The sequence below is a fragment of the Schistocerca americana genome, chromosome 3 (assembly GCF_021461395.2).
Source record: "Schistocerca americana isolate TAMUIC-IGC-003095 chromosome 3, iqSchAmer2.1, whole genome shotgun sequence".
Classification (NCBI taxonomy): Eukaryota; Metazoa; Arthropoda; class Insecta; order Orthoptera; family Acrididae; genus Schistocerca; species Schistocerca americana.
This window is the reverse complement of record NC_060121.1, coordinates 977,791,077-977,810,888: the sequence shown is the minus strand read 5'-3', so window position 1 is coordinate 977,810,888 and position 19,812 is coordinate 977,791,077. Positions and strand designations below refer to the sequence as shown.

Below are 19,812 nucleotides of genomic sequence, written 5' to 3'. Positions count from 1 at the left end.
CTCTATGCAAGATAACATGCTGCATCATTCCCACCAAAAAGTTCCTGCTCCATTCACAAATTTCGCTTGATTCAGTGTACGGTAGTATAAGCATAGATGTGGCACTGAGTCAAATGCTTTTCGTAAATCAAGAAATCCGACTTCTCTCACCATGTCATGGCGAAAAGTGCGTGTTGGGTTCCACATAATCGATGTTTTCGTAATCCATGCTAACCAGCGTGGGGGAGGTCAGTCTGTTCGAGATAAATCATGTTTGAGCTCAGAATATTTTCTAAGTGTCTACAACAAATGAACTTCAAGAATATTGGACGGTAGTTTTGTACATTACCTTTACTACCTGTGCTACCCTTCTCGTAGACGCGTGTGACCTGTGCTTTCTTCCAGCCTTTGGGATGGGATTTCTGTTTGAAAGATCTGCGGTAGATTATGCTTGAAAGAGGGGCTAGCTCAGCCAAAAATTCTGGAGCTTTGTTCAATTTTAGCGATTTCAGTTGTTTCTCAACATCACTGGCACTAATATGTAAGAGTATATCACACATCTTTGCATTTGTGCAAGAGTGAAATTAGTGCAATACCGTTGGATTTTTATTTGTAAAGGAGCATTTTGAGCCGGAATTACGCGTGTCTGCTTTTGGATTGCTACTCTTAGCTACAGTTCCTGCTCGTCCATTGTTCTGTATACTAACTTTGGTACTACTAACACTCTTTGTATACGATCAGAAATTCTTTGGGTTTTGTGAGAGACCAGTCCATAAGAAACCAAGTTTTTATAATGTGTGTACTCTACGCTCTAGCAATTGTAATATACATACTTAAACGTATAGGCTAGCAACTTTGAATATGAATCAGTATTTAGCACAGAAGCCATCAAGCAGGCTGCAACTTAACAGTAAAGAACAGAATGAGAAAATTACCTTTTATTTTATATGTCCGGAAACAAAGTTTCTACAATAATAATATCAGTTAGTTTAGCAGCCTCAGTACAAGAGAGCAGTTATCATTAATGTTATTATAGTATACGTTTTGGTGTCTGTTTTACTGCAATTCTCAATAACTTCGCTGAAATCTATTTATTTTGAAATCTTTTTCATTTGATAAAATGGGCAGATTGGCTAGTCATTCTTGATTCATTGTAGAGGGAAGATATTTTTTGTAAGATCAGAAAAACTTCTCTCGCGTGACGCAGCCAAGACAAATAATTAAAACGTATTGGACTATTAGTGATGCACAGGATAATGGTTCACTCAAGTTCCATTATAAACTGAAGGATATCTTGGGCTGTTCATCTAGCAGTAATGTCCATACTGGTGAAATGAAATGAAATGTCTTGTGACGAGGGCCTCCCGTCGGGTAGACCGCTCGCCTGGTGCAAGTCTTTCGATTTGACGCCACTTCGGCGACTTGCGCGTCGATGGGGATGACATGATGATGATTACAACACAACACCCAGTCCCTGAGCGGAGAAATTCTCCGACCCAGCCAAGAATCGAACCCGGGTCCTTAGGATTGACAGTCTGTCGTGCTGACCACTTTTTTTTTTTTTAATCTCGTTTTGTTCGCTTTTGTTCGTTGCATCTGCTCGGGGCGGACGTCGTAATACATCCGTTGAAGTTCGTTGTTGATCGATTAACTCAGTTTTTTTTTATTACAGATGGCAGCTAACCCTCTCACCGAACACGCTGAGTTACCGTGCCGGCAATTCCTGCTCCTTGTCAAACTTATCGTAAATTTCTACCAGATTCTTTAGTGCCACAGCCAGAGTGTTATCGGACGCTTCAAATACAAATTTTCTTTCAACAGCGTGGAAAATATTGGTCATTTCCGTCATGGCCGTTTACCATTGTAACATTTCCAGTACTAGATTGAAACAATGATCGACGAATTACTTCTTGAATCGACAATCGAGTGTCATGAGTGATTCACCCGGCATTGTTTTATTTCTCCTCCTTCTTCCTCGTCGGTCAGTATTGTTATTGCATTTGTAGTGCCAAAAGTAACAGCATTGTCTATAATAAGTGCAGTTTGTTCTGTCACTAAAACTCATTCAGGGTTTTTAATTTGGCGAGTCCTATATCCAAAGCCATTTTTGGAAACTGTAGATATTATTGGACTAAATTTACATCATCCAGTACTGTGTGTCAAAAGCCGACTTACGTCAAAAAGGTAAAGTCGTACATTGTTGGAAGCAGCAAGCTTGCTGCAGATGTAGTATCAAGGCTTTTCCGGGATTGATATTACCTATCTTCCGAAGTGCTCACTCCAGCGAGTGTCAGACAATAGTTTCAATTTTTTTAAAATAAATTCCTGTCTATAGCAGAAGACGAGAAGAACGACTACGACTACTCTACAGTTTCGATACATGTAATGCTAGAGGGAACACATGAGAATGCATGGACTACACATATATTTAAGGAATGATTAGCACAGGACTGAACAGAGCTTTTGGATTGATTTTTCGAATGTTTCGTTGTACTCCTCGATGTACACCCGACGGTGACGCGGCTTTGTCAAGACCTTGAGCCTTACACAACGCAACATCCAGCCCATCTTTTTCCAGCTGCCGTTGAATATCTTTTCACATACGCCTTGCAGTGTTTTCAGACATAAGGTTTCTCGAATTTCCATTGTTGTCATGTGGACGTATCTATTTGATACATTTTTTCAGTTCCGGTTTCGTTGCGAGTGCTGTCAAAAATAATTCCGCAATATTTCGCCTTGTTTGTACGCCGCAGCGGCCACTCTCTTCATTTGGTCATCTAACAAGTTACGAGTTCTCACGTAATTTTACGACAATAAAGTTCAAATTGTCTGCTCTCGTTGCTAATCTTTAATAGATACGTCGTTCCTTTTACGAAAGAAATCACCACGTAATATTCTTTTGTTCGGATCTATCACATTCAAAAAAAAAAAAGACCCAACATGAAGAAATTATCCGAATGAGATGGAAATCGGTAGATATGATGTACATGAACAGACAAACAAATGATTAGAATTTCAGAAAAATTGGATCATTTATTTAACAGAAAGAGCTTCACAATTTGAGCAGATCAGTAATGTACGTTGGTCCACCTCTGGCCCTTACGCAAGCAGTTACTCAGCTTGGCACTGATAGACAGTTGTTGAGTGATATCGTGCCAAATTCTGTCCAATTGGCGCGTTCGATTGTCAAAATCCCGAGCTAGTTGGAGGGCCCTGCCCATATTGCACAGTACGCTTCCAATTGGAGAGAGATCCAGCGACAACGCCAGCCAAGGTATGGTTTGGCACGATTTAAGCCCAGGATGGCATGCCATGAAGGGCAACAAAGGGAGGCATAGAGTATCGTCGACGTACCACTGTGCTGTAAGGATTTCGAGGATGACAATTAAAGCGGTTCTGCTATGAAATGAAACGGCACGCTAGACCATCACTCTTTAATTGGTGGGCCGTATGGCGGCCGATAGTCAGGTAAGTAAGTGGCCCACCATCTACGTCGACATTTATACTCCGCAAGCCACCCAACGGTGTGTGGCGGAGGGCACTTGGCGTGCCACTCTCATTACCTCCCTTTCCTGTTCCGGTCGCGTATGGTCCGCGGGAAGAACGACTGCCGGAAAGCCTCCGTGCGCGCTCGAATCTCTCTAATTTTACATTCGTGATCCCCTCGGGAGGTATAAGTAGGGGGAAGCAATATATTCGATACCTCATCCAGAAACGCACCCTCTCGAAACCTGGACAGCAAGCTACACCGCGATGCAGAGCGCCTCTCTTGTAGAGTCTGCCACTTGAGTTTGCTAAAAATCTCCGTAACGCTATCACGCTTACCAAATAACTCTGTGACGAAACGCGCCGCTCTTCTTTGGATCTTCTCTATCTCCTCCGTGCGTCTCTGTGGAGGTGCGGTCTCGAGACACATCCTTGGCCTAGAATCTCATTGACTGGAGTAGATTTGTCTTCAGTGAAGAACCCCTCTTCGAACTGAGCCCTGACGGCCAGCGAAGACGCAGTAGAGGTAAATGTTTTAAATTCTTTATTAAGATGTAACAAAACTGCCTCTTTTCTGCTTCGCTGAGCGTATAAAGAGGTCAGGTCTATTTATTTACTGCTATTAGTTCTACTGCCACGATAAGTGGGCCTCCGAACAATGTGTTCTAGACAGTTATCAAAGAGATCGTTTAGTAATGTTACGCAGAACGTCTTGTGACGCCCTACACTTAACAACATTGTAAGTTTCTCAGTCGATTATTGGATGATTAAAATCTCCTCCAATGATGACAGCATGACTCAGGAACTTAAGCATTATTGAACTTAGGTTTTCCCTAAGGTTTTTGGTGTCTTCTGAAGGTTAATCTTGTGTCGATTGAAGGACCCGATGATAAAGTTGATGCCCGAGTCTTGCTCAGGCAATAACGCATACTGCTTCAATTTCTACGTTGGTGGATTTGAGTTTCTTACCTGTTGCGACAAACACACAATCTCTTTTACTGTTAGCCTGCCCTTTAGATATACACTTGGATATTCCCCAAAAATTTCACTGCGGTCAATTTCGGGTTTTAATGAGCTTTCTATACTTAATAATATTATGCGAGCTCCACTGTGTTCCAGGAACACTTCAAACTCTGGCACTTTGTTGCGAATGTTTCGGCATTTAAACACTAGGATTTTAACGCTCTCTTCTGTAGGCGACATTTCTTTAGATTTAACACCGATATTTTCGGGTCCTCTACAGCAGCCTATATGTAGACTGGATGGAGAGTCACCTAATCTAAAAAACTTTTGTGTACATTGCACAATAACGGATGCATTAGGAATGATACTAACTAGTTATTACATAACAAACTCAATAATAACAATTTGCATTGTTAATAAAATTAATAATTGTCAATAATAATAATAATAAATAATGGAGGCATAAAGAATGATATTGATTAGTTTAGCACTTTTGTAGCATTGTTTTATATTAGAAGAAGTGGAAAGGATAATGAAAGAGGAGAATATTAAAATGAAAATGTCAATGGCTTTTGAGAAAGAAGAGAATTTCGATAGAGAACTGTGTATACAAGGGAAGGGAAAAGTGGAGGGGAAGGGAGGGTTGATGAGAGTGAGCTGCAGACATGTATATGGAAGAGATACTTGTTGTGACAGAAGGTGGGCCATTTGCTGTCTTTTGAAGTTTTGAAAGGACTTTAATTTCGCTAATATTTCGGGGAAGATTGTTCCAAAGTCGAGTTTCTGTTAGAGAAAATGACTTAGAGAACACGGAAGCGATGTGTAGTAGTAGAGCAATCTTTTTTTCTGAAAACAGAATTCCCCTGTAACGAAATGTTTCTTGTAAGGTGCTAGTGTCGTTACGCGTTTGTAAATCAGACGACTCAAGAGCAGGTCAGACAATATGACGTTTAATTGCCGAGAGGTCAAGAGTTTTTGGTATCGGAAAGCTGTCGAATTTAGATTAAAACATGTACCATTTCTCTACACTGCGCTGTAATCACAGAATAATCGAAAAAAGAAGATAACTTTAATACAAACAGTTATGAAACTGGCGGAGCAGTAAATATGTTTGGCAACATTTAGTGGGAATCTCATTTATTCAGTTGTACTGTAGTTTTTCTGTTGTTCCACTTTTTCTGTTTACGTGAAAGTCAGAGCGGTTGCTGTTCCCATTAAATAATAACGATAAAGTCAGTATAAAACTAGTGTTAATCGACCATAAAGGGAATTAATATAAACTTCGTCGTATTGAGAGATGCTAGATTTTTAAAGACGTACTGTACGATGATTGTACTTTACCGGTACATATGCAAATAAAATGAGAAACGAAGACTTTAATATCACTCTAAACGTTACAGCTTTGTGTACTTCATATTTGCTTTGCTGTTGTAAGGCGATTTCACGTATGTCAGTCGTCCGAAACAGTACGCACGGCACCCTGAAGTTCTAAACGTGGGAAGTATGCTTGCATTGTATAAATTAACTAAAAAATATAAATACGGCACTCCTAATCACGAGGAATAGTACTGAAATCTGTGGCCGAAGAACTAAATTAAAATTAACAGACAATAACGTAGGTCTAACACATATTTAACTACTACCAAATCAAATAAATAACGAATTACGAAGAAATATAAGCAAATGTGCGCACTGCAACTGTGTTTATTTTTCCATGTCCACCTGCAAAGACGACCGAAAAGCAGATTCCGTCGACTGCAGCTGAACTTTGCAGCTGTTTGTCCTTCAACGCTTCGTCAATGACTAACAGATGGCTCTTTAGCAGATGTTCAAGTAGTCTTACAGTTCTCCGTAAGATGTCAGGACGAGTATCAGCGCTGCCAACAGCAGCCGTTCCGGCAGCGGCCAGAGCATTGGTGCACGGTTTTACACGTGTAACACACGCTTTATATAGAGTATGAGATGTATTTAAGATATGACACGTGTTCTGCACGTTGTTTACAATGTTATATGTCAAACTTTTCTTTGTCGTCAAGTTGCAAGTATTCAACATTTTGTAGAACTGTTGGCAATGATGAATCCGAGAAACAAGTTTCGATGATGGCGGCGGGGTGGCTTTGACATTTCGGAATGAGGCGGACTATGTATAAAATACCGCGTTTTAAGTTATTTTTTCGGTGTTTGTCGTGTGCGCCTAAGTGTAGTGTGACGTTGCTTGTCTTAAGCACTTTATTAATTTCAGGGTAAGAGGTTTTTTTTTGTAATCGATAGTGTCATATGTAGCGGCGAAAATATAATTTCAAAAGGAGCTGTTTTGCGTGTGTATGCGTCAAGAATTCAGCATGAGTTCAGTTGTCTTTTGCAAGGTGCAGTTATTTTTTGTTTCTAGTACTTGCTTGACAGTGGAATAAGAAATGTTGCATTTCAGTCGATTCAGTTAGTTCCCTCATGAGAATTTCAGTGTTTCTAAATACAGGATCTGCGAGAATGATCGTCGCTTGATAAAGTGGAAAGGTCAGTTTCCTGTAAACAATATTCTCACTTTCTTTAATACTAGTAACGACAACATTGAAACTGAAAATATGTAGGCCTATAATCATTGTTATAATTATGATTTGCATTGACGTTCCTCATGCGTCAATTGACTCCCGTTAACAAACAGTATGAAAAATGTTGGGAGACCGCAGTAGAATGTAGATGGACCGTGTGCTCCATCAACTGTTCTTGCGCCTCCAGCAAATATTGCTGAATGCCATTACACACATGTCAGTATTCCAAAGTTCCCTTAGAGGTTAGTAAACAGCACGAGAGAGACATGTTTACGTGACATTTTATCCAGCATTTTTTTTGTTCCAAGAAGTGTAAAAAGAGCCTGCAGTCATCCATTTGCTGTATTAGCGTCACATAATTTCCACTCTCTGAAACATGCAAAAAATTTGAGGGGTGTTATGATCCGGTTCGGTATATGAGTGTAGTCACCGGATTTGGTATCATATGTCATACTGTCGTTCATGCTGCATTCATCCACTTTGAGCGAAAGATCAGGTGCAGTTTCAGTGCGGCAAACACTAAAATATTACGTAAGACATCGTATCGTTCGTTTTCGTATTTCGTGTCCATCTGTGCAACTGTATGAGAAAAAACTTATTTCGCAGGATGGCGAGTCCTAACGTCCCGCCATGAGTGAGCTTCAGGCCACGGTGGAGTTCTCAGTAGAGCTCTACAAGTTCTACAATGTGGATCTTTTCCAGAGAGGGTGAGTAACATTTGATTTTGCTTTTATCCGTCATCAATATGTGCCGGCCTATTATGCCAAATTTCAGCAGGGCACACATTTCCCAGGTATACTTTTATTACCAACTAAATTTTAATTTCCTTAACGGGTAACATAGCTGTCAGGATTTTTAATCTTCGATGTTATTTGAATATTGCTTGTAAATGAGGATCTAAACTCTGGGAACAGACTGCAGCGAATGCGACGCCCTTGGCAAATGATACGCAGTGGCTCACCCGCGGTAAATTGCGGCATAAGAAGAAAGTGAAACGTTATTATCTTTCTTTTAACTGCTAAAAGATCCTTTATCATTTGAACTGAGAATTAGTTTTGGGATCAGTAAGTTCGACGTTCTATCGGAGGTGTACATGGTACACTGTTGGGTTAGTTAACGTCACTGAACGCAAAAGATATAATTTTCAGTCGAGTCCTGTCTTTCATGTTTTGTATCGTTCAGTAGGTGACAGTACAACTTGTGTAATGGATATCCTTTGTGATGCATACAGACATTCAGATCAACGAAACAAAAAAATTCTAGAAAGGAAACAAACCTTAGATATTGGGAAATTAGGTCTCACGATTTGTCACAAAATACGATCTCTGGTCGTGCTAGTTGACAGCAATTTGCTTCCACGCACTATTGTGCAGCTGTGCGCCAAGATTGCGTCCATGGCGTTTTTAAGTGTCTAGCTTTAGGTCTTCCACTTCCATTACTTAATATAATCATACTTTAAACAGACTATACTGTTGAGCTACAGGGTTCAACTCAAACTGTTTGAAGAAATAAGCGATTGCGAGTAAAAATTTGTCGCTGTTGTAAAAAAGAGCAGTTCGTTTGTATTCTGTTTTCATCAGTTCGATTGAATCATCCGTTTATTAGGATCTCGTAGTTTCCAAGGGCATTTTGAATAGTGTAACTTCATTAACTTAACAGCTGTCTTTGGACTAGAAGAAGCTATCGTTTATAACAGACGTAAGTCGTTTGATAAGGGGCTAAAACGTACAGTGAAAACGATAAACTTGTCCAATGTCTGGGCACATAGTCAAGGGTACCAGTCCGAGAGGAATTGTGAAAAATGCGTAAGAGTGTTTTTGTATTATAACCCCTAGTGTCATTTTTCATCAAGTAGAAAACAGTTTTTTTTTTTTTTTTTAAATAGGTCGAAACGGGTCGACAGAAGCGTCCGATCACACGCGTCTGCTTTGACCCGTGACGTAAGGGTGCTGTCGTGTGTGACGTCATGATGGCGCGGAGTTTGGTTTGAGTGTGGCTGTCTCCAGTTCTGTTTTATTTTATTTACTTTTCTGATCTGTTCGTTCTATCTCGTGAGATTTTTTTAAATTTAGAAACACTTATTACTTATTTTAATTATCTGTTTCCTCCAATTTCTGTTTTAGTTTATTAAATTTATCTTTCTGATCTGTTCGTTCTATCCCGTGAGATTTTTTTTTTAAAGACAAAAAACACTAATCAGCTACTGAAGCATCTTTATCTTCTATGGGTTGCAGGGGTTACGACCCCTGGGGAGGTGGGTGGGTATTCATGCATGGCTGTCTTCATTTACACGTTGTAGCTACGCAAGGCGTCTAAATTTGTTTATATTTCGTTTGCCCCCCCACCCAAAACACCCCATTTCCCGCGCTTGTCCCGTTAGTGTCATCAGGCTTCTTGTGGAAAGTGTGTGTGTTTGTTTTTGTTTCCGCCATATTTGTGACGTCATGGGTCAAAGCAGACGGGCGGGATCGGACGCTTCCGTATTTCCGTATTATGGCTCCACTTATTAGTATTTCAGTTTGGTCTGACGAATAGAGCAGCAGTTGCGTTGCCATGAAGTAATGGTTGGCATCTTTTCAGTAGATGGAAGCAACTTGTTCACACATTAATTTCAGTTTTTTTAAATGTAGCCGAAAGCTGGTGTTAAATGTGTCCGTTTAATTCCCAATACGTTTCTCTTCGGCGTGACCGAGCCAGAGATTAACATAAATAGTAGAGTGCTTCAATTTTACGAGACAGTAGACTTAATTGCCAGAGCTTTTACCTCCGAATGTATCTAAGTGGGCATAAGGATCTGTACTTTACGAACCACTGAGAAATGCATGGCAGGCGATACTTTCCAGTGTATCAAGTACTAGGATTCGTTCTGTTCAGTTCTGATGTCTGCTTAAATGCCTCTGTGCGCGACTATGATTAGTTTAATCTTCGCGATCCTTACAGGAGTGATTCGTATTGCTAAATTCCGCACTTGGTGCTGGTTCTTTGAATTTTGTGTGTAAGCTTTCACAGGACATTCGGTATCTGTGTTCAAGTGTCTGGCAGTTACCGTTTCTCAGCATTTCCGTGACTCTTCCATTGGTTAAACACACTCTGCAATCGTTGCCGAATTTTATTTTGAAAGAATGACATTCGAACGATCTTCACGTACTATTTTGTCCTCGTTGTACTATTATTCTCCCACTACTCGATGATCTGGTAGGGTAACTAACTGCTCCACGGTGAGGTAAAAGAGGTACACACACACACACACACACACACACACACACACACACACACACACACACACATATATATATATATATATATATATATATATATATATATATATATATAAAATCACTGACACTTGATACTACACTGTTAAGTTCAAAAGGCGATGTTGGGACGAGGACTTAGTATAGATATGTGTGGCGAAGTCCCAAACAGTACCGAATAAATCCCCCAAAAAAGGGATCCAATGGAGAATGTCTCTGACAAGGAAACTATTCAAATACGTAAATTTCTTTTTATTTGTAGCGCAGAAGACATAACGTGCAATGTTACTATGAATTTGTGAATTATTTTACATCCAGAAGTGTTAGTTTTAAAAATCCGCGTGACTGTGTTAGTGTCGTACAAGGAGCAGGCCCACAGGAAATTCTTTCTTTCATTCATTCTTAAAATAAATCGTAATACTCAGAAGCGTGCTATTGAACAGAATTGTACCCTTGTCTTTCATTTCTTCTGTTCTTACATTGAATCCTCAGACTGTGCACAAGCATAATATGAATTGTGGGCAGTGGGCAATCAGAAACTAGTTGATATAACTGGGACAAAAGTAAATAGCTCAGGAAACATGTTGTTGTCGAACGAGGCTTTCAACTCTAAAATTAAAATTCATGTATATTAATGGCTCGCATCGAATTATATATAAGCAGTAGTAACCAGAAAACGAACGGAATTGATATATTGGGACAGTAATATTAAATTATTTTATAGCTTGCCATTTTTAGTGAATTGTTGAATTTCTTCATATTAGTGCATTAACTTCCGTATGTTATCAATAAAAATAACAAGCGTGGTCTGAGCCGCTGCTTTGGGTTCGATTCTCGGTGACCACCTTAGATTCTTCTGCGAGGACCAAATTGGGTAGACTCTACCTCATGGTCAGCTGCTTGACAATAAGCCGTGAAATTGACCCGAAAGTTGCAGAAGTGGCGTGAATTTGGAAGGCTTGCACGGATCTGTGTGTGACCGACCCACCTCCCCCCTCACGTTGCGTAACAAATACATGTTCGATTTCTGTTTATGCGTCACATTGTTCGGTATGCAATCTGTTATCTACCGTTTACCCATACAATAAAACTACAGTGGTCCATACGTATTAAGTGAAAACTTCTATAATAAATAATTTGCAATGTATTGTTGTTTTTTAGCATCTGTAGACAGTCATACACGTAGAGGATATCCGCAGCAGATAGGCTTCTAGCGCCGTCATCTTTTTGAGGCTGATGTACTTTCCCGGATTAATGTAAGCTCTACGCTTATTTCTGTACACGATTATCTTTCGTCCTGTTAGACAATTTGTGGTAGTGTCGATTCATCTCTTCCTTGTCCGTCGTGTTGTCTCTTGCCATTGAGTTGTTTCTCAGACTACACAGTTCTTTCTCGGTCCTTTCTTTTGAGATTACCAAATCATCTCACTATAGTTTCAGCACACATCTCATTAAGGGTTTCTTTTACTTGAAGACAGTGTATGCCGTTGTTTACCTTTTACTTAGCTGCTCCTGATTTTTAAAATCGCATTTCGTAAGCGAAAATTAGTGTTTAACGTCCCGTCGACGATGGTATGATTAAAGATGCGTATCCTTAAAGAACTTCATCCCTACTGCTTGTAGAGTGCTGATATTGTTGGTTTCGGTGCGGCTTTTTAGAATGTATTAGGGCTAGTAACTGATAGAAAGAAGCTCTTCTTGAATATGAATCTGTGCGCTATAGAATTTCCTTGTTCCAAAGAACCTTTCTCATCAGGTGATAAAACTGTGCTCCATTGTGTACCTTACTAGAGATTTCTGCAGAAGGGCGATTTTCTGTTGTGCATCTAGTACAGATGTTCCGTTGACCAACAGGCAAAACTTTCGCTTTAGACTTGCTTTTGATGCAAAATTGCGTGAAAATGCTATTCCAGTGTTTTAATTCTTAATAAATGAAAAGCACATGTTTGCTTTTGTTCTACAGTATTACTTTTAGTGTGTTAACCGGCTTTCGGCTTACAAGGCCATCTTCAGACATTGACTTTCCATGTACGAAAGTCTCGTTTTCGGCTGTTATTAAAACATCTGCAAAGGAAAGAGCCTTGCGTTTCATATCTTGCGTAGAACACTAGTTCTCTTGCGATCGGGTGGGAGTTATGGTCTGTCTCAAAACGGGTGCTGTGAATTATGATGAAAGTCGAAATCTACGCTTTTAGTGACCATGCCACAAGCATTGGTTGGTAGCAGAAATTGTCTCCGTTCCCATAACCGAATCTGGAGAGCCGGCTGGGAACTATTGTGGATAACACTCCTTTTTTTATCTTTGTAGTGTGCCAGTCTTACAGTAAAGCGATGAACGTGGACCGGGAGAGGTCTCTCCGGTGTTAAGTTTGGTTGGTAGGTTGATTTGGGGAAGGGGACCAAACACGAGGTCATCGGTCCCATCGGATTAGGGAAGGATGGGGAAGGAAATCTGCTGTGCCCTGCGAAAGGAACCATCCCGGCATTTGCCTGGAGGCGATTTAGGGAAATCACGAAAAACCTGAATCAGGATGGCCGGACGCGGGTTTGAACCGTTGTCCTCCCGAATACGAGGCCATTGTGCTAACCACTGCTCCACCTCACTCTGTGTATTACGTTTGGGTAGCCATTCGATTTACGGATTAATGTTTCGTATTTGTAAGTCTGTCTTCACTGGCTCAGAATTTTCTCGTATAAGTTTTCACTAAATCATGGTAGGCGATTACCGGGATGGTTTTTTCAAGTAACGGCGGATCTCTTCGCCTTTTTTTTTTAGTTTGAGCTAATGGTACGTCTGCAATGGCCTTGCTGTCAACAGGGCGGTGCATTCCAAACGTTCCACTCGTTCTGCTCCTCAAAAATGAAAATACCTCTTTAGAAGAATCTGAACAGTTCAAAGCAACTTGGAATGTGGCTGTCTCGACTGGCAATCGAATCTGCGACTTCACTCTGTTGTTCTTGCTATTATTTCAGTAGTTGTTTCTGACGTGTGTCAATCACCACGGCTGAGTGTTCGCTTTGTCATTCATAAAACATTGTCTTTTTCGTAGTCTGATTTCCGTTCTGTTGGAGGGGTGGAGGGGCGAGGGGGGGGGGGGGATGACCATATCATCCAGGTACTTGCGTTAACTATAGGATAGTTAACATGGAAGTGGAACTTGGTCTACCCAGGAGATCGCCTCTGTAACCTTGGGCGAAAGGTTGGTTTCATTAGCGATACATATTTACAGTATGACACGGTACTGTATCCAGAAAACTTACATGTAAAGTCTCTGGCCGCTGAAGCCTACACAGCTACAGTTTTGGGATTGTGCCTAAAAGCACAAATCAGCTGATCGGGATTCCAGGCAACAGTTAATCCAGCGCTAGGACTCAATTTGGAAGAAAAATAAAGGAGATCAAATTTCAACGTGCAGCCGAGAGTTTCGATCCTGTATGGATTCTCCATCCTATACCAATTTTGTGCTATAGAGCAAATTTCGGGTTGTCTGTTCTCCAAGGTTGGTGTACTTCCTTACTGAATCATTCATTACTGTTTGACTTCAGATATTTTTTATGGAAGGGAGCAGAATAAATAAAACTTCTGTCTTCTCCTCTAGAAATAAGGACAATTAAAATGAGGAACTGAGTTAGAGATAAGCTGCTATGATGGAGAGGGGCTGGGGGAGGAGGAATGGAGGAATAGTTCGGCGCATCACGGTACTGGATTGCCACCAAACCTTGTTCTACCCGTGTCTGACAGTCGAGGTCATGAGAGACAAGACTCCAGATATCAGAATATTTGACTGCAGGACGATTTTGGGCTCCCGACACATGGTACACATATTCACGCTCGTGGAAGCACTTAGGTTTTCAGGTGACATCGTGTTTGTATTGTGAGTAGCTCGATTCGAGGAAATCCACCGCCGCGATAGTCAGCTATCGTTGGCAGTGACAGAAGTAGCCTTTGACTGGTAGTGAATTGAATCGTAAATGCGAATAATTGCGTCACAGTGCAATCAGTCGTTGGCAAGTGGTGGACACCTGCAGCCCACAGTGAGGTGGGATACTCACCATATGACCAGAATAACTACCTCACTATTGGATAGGGAAGCCAAATGTGTACCTCTGCCTGCCGTAAGTCACAGGGCACAGATGTTAGCGTGATTGTGGGTACTACGGTATTCGACAATCGACGCATGGAAAGAGGTCACCAAGAGTGGTGTCGTGATGCTATGCGGGACATAACGATGGCCAGGTACAAGTACCAAACGAGACGATGCATCCAGTTTATCAACAGGAACCGTTCAGCGAGCGTTTCGCTGTGTCCTCGAATGAAAAAAAAATGGAATAATCGTGTGGCATCATTGACCGGGAGAACCCATCTGGAGTCTTTCTCCCGTGTGGCGCACGGACACCACGTTGGCGAGATGCGCATCTTTGTGGCGAAGGTGGGATGAAATGATGACACCAGCATCTAGTTCCTTAGCGAAGAAAATCGCCGATCTGGCCTGGAATTGAACCCGGGACCGCGCGATCTAGAGGCAACGACACTAACCACGAGCTACGGACCCCTGTGTGGATTGGCCGCGGAGGGGGGCGGGGGGGGGGGGGGGGGGGGGGGCTCGCTAGGATACTGTACATTCCACAAGCCAAGGTAGAGTGAATAGCGGCAGGTACATCGTACCAGTAATGTGGATTTTGTCACCTATTGCAATCGCATACTGGGCGACAGAAAAAGGACTGTATTTCTCTGTACGTGCCCTGACCATGGCTGCTATGCAAGTTTGTAAGGTGTTACAGATGTAGTTACCCTTTGAATAGTCGGCCCCGGTGGCCGTGCGGTTCTAGGCACTTCAGTCCGGAACCGCGTGACTGCTACGGTCGCAGGTTCGAATCGTGCCTCGTGCATGGATGTGTGTGCTGTCCTTAGGTTAGTTAGGTTTAAGTAGTTCTAACTTCTAGGGGACTGATGACCTCAGATGTTGAGTCCCATAGTGCTGAGAACCATTTTTTGGACTGTTTGATTATCGATATCTGTACCTTACACGTAGCTGCCTGGCGCAACAACGCTGACGCCCGGTGGACCCCCAGTGGTCGACAAGCTCGGTTTGGCGCTACCGTTAACGGGGGTCTCGGCTGGATGTAAGGCGTGGTTGGGCGACACGTCGCCGTGCCGCCAAAAGTTCGATAAATCCGTTAAATGTTGCAGTGTTCGCAGGACGGTACTGAAAACTTATCAATGTTAAAAGCGAGTCGTTATCAGAGATCGGTAGAAGCAGCGTCCATAAGAGTAAACGTCAGCACGTGTGCATGGAAACGTTATCAAAGTTTACCGTTAACTTGCGCCAGAGACAATAAACCTTTCAGCTCTATGAAGCCAGTGGCTTCTTTCGAATCCTTTTCATATGTATTAGAACTAACTGAGCGTGAAGATTTTTAATGGCAAGTGTGGTGATTTTGATAGGGCATGAATCGGTAGGCACACGGTCCCATTTTTCACCTACATCTACATGGACGCTCTGCAAATGACACTTAAGTGCCTGGCAGAGGCTTCATCGAACCACCTTCACAATAATTCTCTGATATTCCTATCTCGAAAAAAGAAGAAAAAAAGTAAATAAATAAAACGAACACTATATATTTCTGTGCGAGCTCTGATTTCCCTTATTTTATTATGATGATGATTTGACCCAATGTAGGTCGTCGTCAACAAAATATTTTCGCATTCCGCGAAGAAAGTCGGTGATCGAAATTTCGTGAGAAAATTCCGCCGCAACGAGAAATGCCTTTGCTTTAATGGTGTCCACCGCAAGGCCTGAATCATGTCAGCGACAATCTCTCCCCTATTTTGCGATAATACAAAACGTGCTGCTCTTTTCTTTTTTTAACTTTCTCGATGTACTCTGTTACTCCTACCTGGTAAGGATATCCCAGACCGCGCAGCAGTACTCAAAAAGAGGACGAACTAGAGTGGTGTACGCAATCTCTTTAGTAGATCTGTTACATTTTCTAAGTGTTGTGTCAGTAAAACGCAATCTTTGGTTTGCCTTCCCCACAACATTTTCTACATGTTCTATCCAAGTTGAGTTGTTCGTAATTGTAATTCCTAGGCAATAAGTTGAATTTACTGCCATTAGATTTGACTGATTTATCGTGTAACCAAAGTTAAACGGATTCCTTTTATCACTCCTTTGGATGACATCACTCTTTCCATTATGTAAGGCCAACTGCCAATTTCTGCATCATACAGATACGTTTCCAAATTGTTTTGCAATTTGTTTTGATCTTCTGATGAATTTACTAGACAGTGAACGATAGCATCATCTGCAAACAACATAAGGCTGTTGCTCAGATTGTCTCCTAAATCGTTTATATAGATAAGGAACACTCCCTTGCGGAACGCCAGAAAATCACTTCTGTTTTACCCGACGTCTTGCCGTCAATTACCACGGACTGTGACCTCTCTGACAGGGGAGGTGCGTGTTCATTGGGAGTAAGATGCCCAATCGCCGTTGTTTTGTCAATACAACTGGTTTTAGAGAAAGACAAACAAACTTAGCAGCAACATTTTCTAAGTAAGGGAGTAAGCATCCTCCTTATGCGTTGGTGGCAATATTCTTCGAATATAGGATTTTCTACATTTACCCAACAGAGTTGCCCGAGAGCTACGTCGTGTTCCTTCCAGGTGAAGCATCCCCAACTCTCTTGTGGTTCCCTTTTTAGGTACTCCACGTCGACGTCTGCTCGTAGATACGTATCGTTGGTAGGTTTTCCGGCTTTACTCCCCGACGTGACAGCGACGACTCTCCGATGAGGTGCGGGCCTTGTTTTTTGCTATTACTGCGAGTCTTGTAAATATCGCTTTTATTTAGTAATTTGCCCGGCTAAAACTCTCCCCTTTTATGATTAAGACAGCCTGCGCCACCTTTCGGAGGGTGTGGGGACGTCAAAGAGTCACAAAAGTTGATATTAAGCAGTCCGTAAAACACTTAAACGTTCACTTCAGTTAGCGTATCAGTTAATGCCTACGCTTTCCGCTAGATGGTGCTGACTTACTGCTGAATAGCTTTGGTTCCGTAAAACGTTCACTGATTAGTACTAGGTAAATAAAATAAGTACAACACTCTTGTATTTCACTTTCACTCTATATTCAAGGATTAAGATGGTGATGGATGATGGTCTATTTAAAAGGTTCCTAGCCAGGATGAATCTATAGTCCGCAAATGCCGATATGCACGCGCTCTACGTCCAGATTCGCAACTAACGGCACACGACACTTTCAAAACCCACACGTTAATATCTGAATACCGGTACCTCTGAATTCACTCGTATCATCAGATAATTTGAGTTTCTGTCGTCTATATGTCCGTAAAGTTCCAATCTAGCACTAAAGTCCTAAAATCCTCTTAATATTCCGTTGCTACTAACAGTCAGAAATCGTACACTACATCACTTTTAATCTCCGTGATATTCTAACAGTTTATCGTGGATCTTAACACGATAAAGTCCAATCTAGTTATTGTCTCGCTGACTGACACGGGTTTCCCGCCCTTTAACGAAACAATCAAGGAAAAAAGGCGGCACTAATGACGATCAGGCCTTTTTATAGGTTTTTCATCACAAGAGTTTAACGTCACTGCCTTCTCCATGACGGAGCTTCCGTGGCTTTGCTGTGCTTACACGTTAAACTACTTGCTGATATACTATAATTTTAATCTTCAATTACCGAACTCTGATTCTACACTATTTTACTTTTAAACATTCCATTCTTAATTTTAGATTATTCTTCCTATAGCTTTTATCACTGTAAACTGAACCGAGGTGTTACACACGCTTCTTGTTGTTGTTGTTGTTGTTGTTGTTGTTGTTGTGGTGGTGGTGGTGGTGGTGGTGGTCTTCAGACCTGAGACTGGTTTGATGCAGCTCTCCATACTACTCTATCCTGTGCAAGCTCCTTCATCTCCCAATACCTACTGCAGCCTACATCCTTCTGAATCTGTTTAGTGTATTCATCTCTTGGTCTCCTTCTACGATTTTTACCCTACACGCTGCCCTCCAATACTAAATTGGCGATCCCTTGTTGCCTCAGAACATGTCCTACCAACCGATCCCTTCTTCTGGTCAAGTTGTGCCACTTACTCCTCTTCTCCCCAATCCTATTCAATACTTCCTCATTAGTTATGTGATCTTCCCATCTAATCTTCAGCATTCTTCTGTAGCACCACATTTCGAAAGCTTCTATTCTCTTCTTGTCCAAACCATTTATCGTCCACGTTTCACTTCCATACATGGCTACACTCCATAAAAATACTTTCAGAAACGAATTCCTGACACTTAAATCTATACTCGATGTTAACAAATTTCTCTTCTTCAGAAACGCTTTCCTTGCCATTGCCAGTCTACATTTTATATCCTCTCTACTCCGACCATCATCAGTTATTTTGCTCCCCAAATAGCAAAACTCATTTAGTACTTTAAGTGCCTCAATACCTAACCTAATTTCCTCAGCATCGCCCAACTTAATTCGACTACATTCCATTATCCTCGTTTGCTTTTGTTGATGTTCATCCTATATCCTCCTTTCAAGACACTGTCCGTTCCATTCAATTTCTCTTCGAGGTCCTTTGCTGTCTCTGACAGAATTACGATGTCATCGGCAAACGTCAAAGTTTTTTTTCTCCATCGATTTTAATACCTACTCCAAATATTTCTTTTGTTTCCTTTACTGCTTGCTCAATATACAGATTGAATAACATCGGGGATAGGCTACAACCCTCTCTCAGTCCCTTCCCAACCACTACTTCCCTTTCATGCTCCTCGACTCTTATAACTGCCATCTGGTTTCTGTACAAATCGTTATTAGCTTTTCGCTCCCTTTATTTTACCCCTGCCACCTTCAGAATTTGAAAGAGAGTATTCCAGTCAATACTGTCAAAAGCTTTCTCTAAGTCTACAAATGCTAGAAACGTAGGTTTGCCTTTCCTTAATCTAGCTTCTAAGATAAGTCGTATGGTCAGTATTGCCTCACGTGTTCCGATATTTCTACGAATCCAAACTGATCTTCCCCCGAGGTCGGCTTCTACTACACACGCTTACCCATTTAAAACTTAGCAGTCTTCTGTACGGGCTATACCGAGCCAGTTCGATCCCAGCAGCGCATCTGTGGGACAGTTCGATGTCTGTAGGACGGACTCGGAGCAGTGAGAGGTTGCGGGCCCTGGAAGCCCTCTCGGCTCCGCTGTGCTCCTCGGACAGTGCGGCAGCCGCCGGCCGCCCCCTCTATATTTAGCCGTAGCGCGCCGCGTCGCTTTCGGCCCCGCCCCGCACCTCGACACTCGGTTTGTTTTCGGGCAGGCTGGGCGCGCCCGGCTGTTTGCCAGCGCGGCGCGCCGCGGCGCGGATGTGCCGGGATATCGACCTCTGGGCCGCGCCGCGCCGCCTCTGCAGCCGACGCTCGGCGCCGGCCGCCCGGCTGCGTCTTGCACGGCGGATGCCCGCGCCAGTGGCGGGAAAGGGGCGGGACGTAACAGTGCGAGACTCCCGATTCACCTTGAACTGTGTCCTCAGGCCGGCTGCAATTAGAACTACACAGGAGCGCC

At 42.1% G+C, this 19,812-nt stretch overlaps 1 protein-coding gene across 1 annotated transcript in view; it reads left to right on the top strand.

The window, feature by feature from the left end:
• Nucleotides 1-6,537: 6,537 nt before the first annotated feature.
• The window catches only part of LOC124605342 (protein FAM135A), a 600,028-nt gene continuing 586,753 nt past the window's right edge, over nucleotides 6,538-19,812 (top strand). Inside the window, exons 1-2 of the mRNA XM_047136953.1 lie at nucleotides 6,538-6,942; nucleotides 7,584-7,684. Of these exons, the coding sequence (XP_046992909.1) occupies nucleotides 7,608-7,684 (77 nt within the window). The 5' untranslated portion in view covers nucleotides 6,538-6,942; nucleotides 7,584-7,607. The remainder of the gene's footprint in view (nucleotides 6,943-7,583; nucleotides 7,685-19,812) is intronic.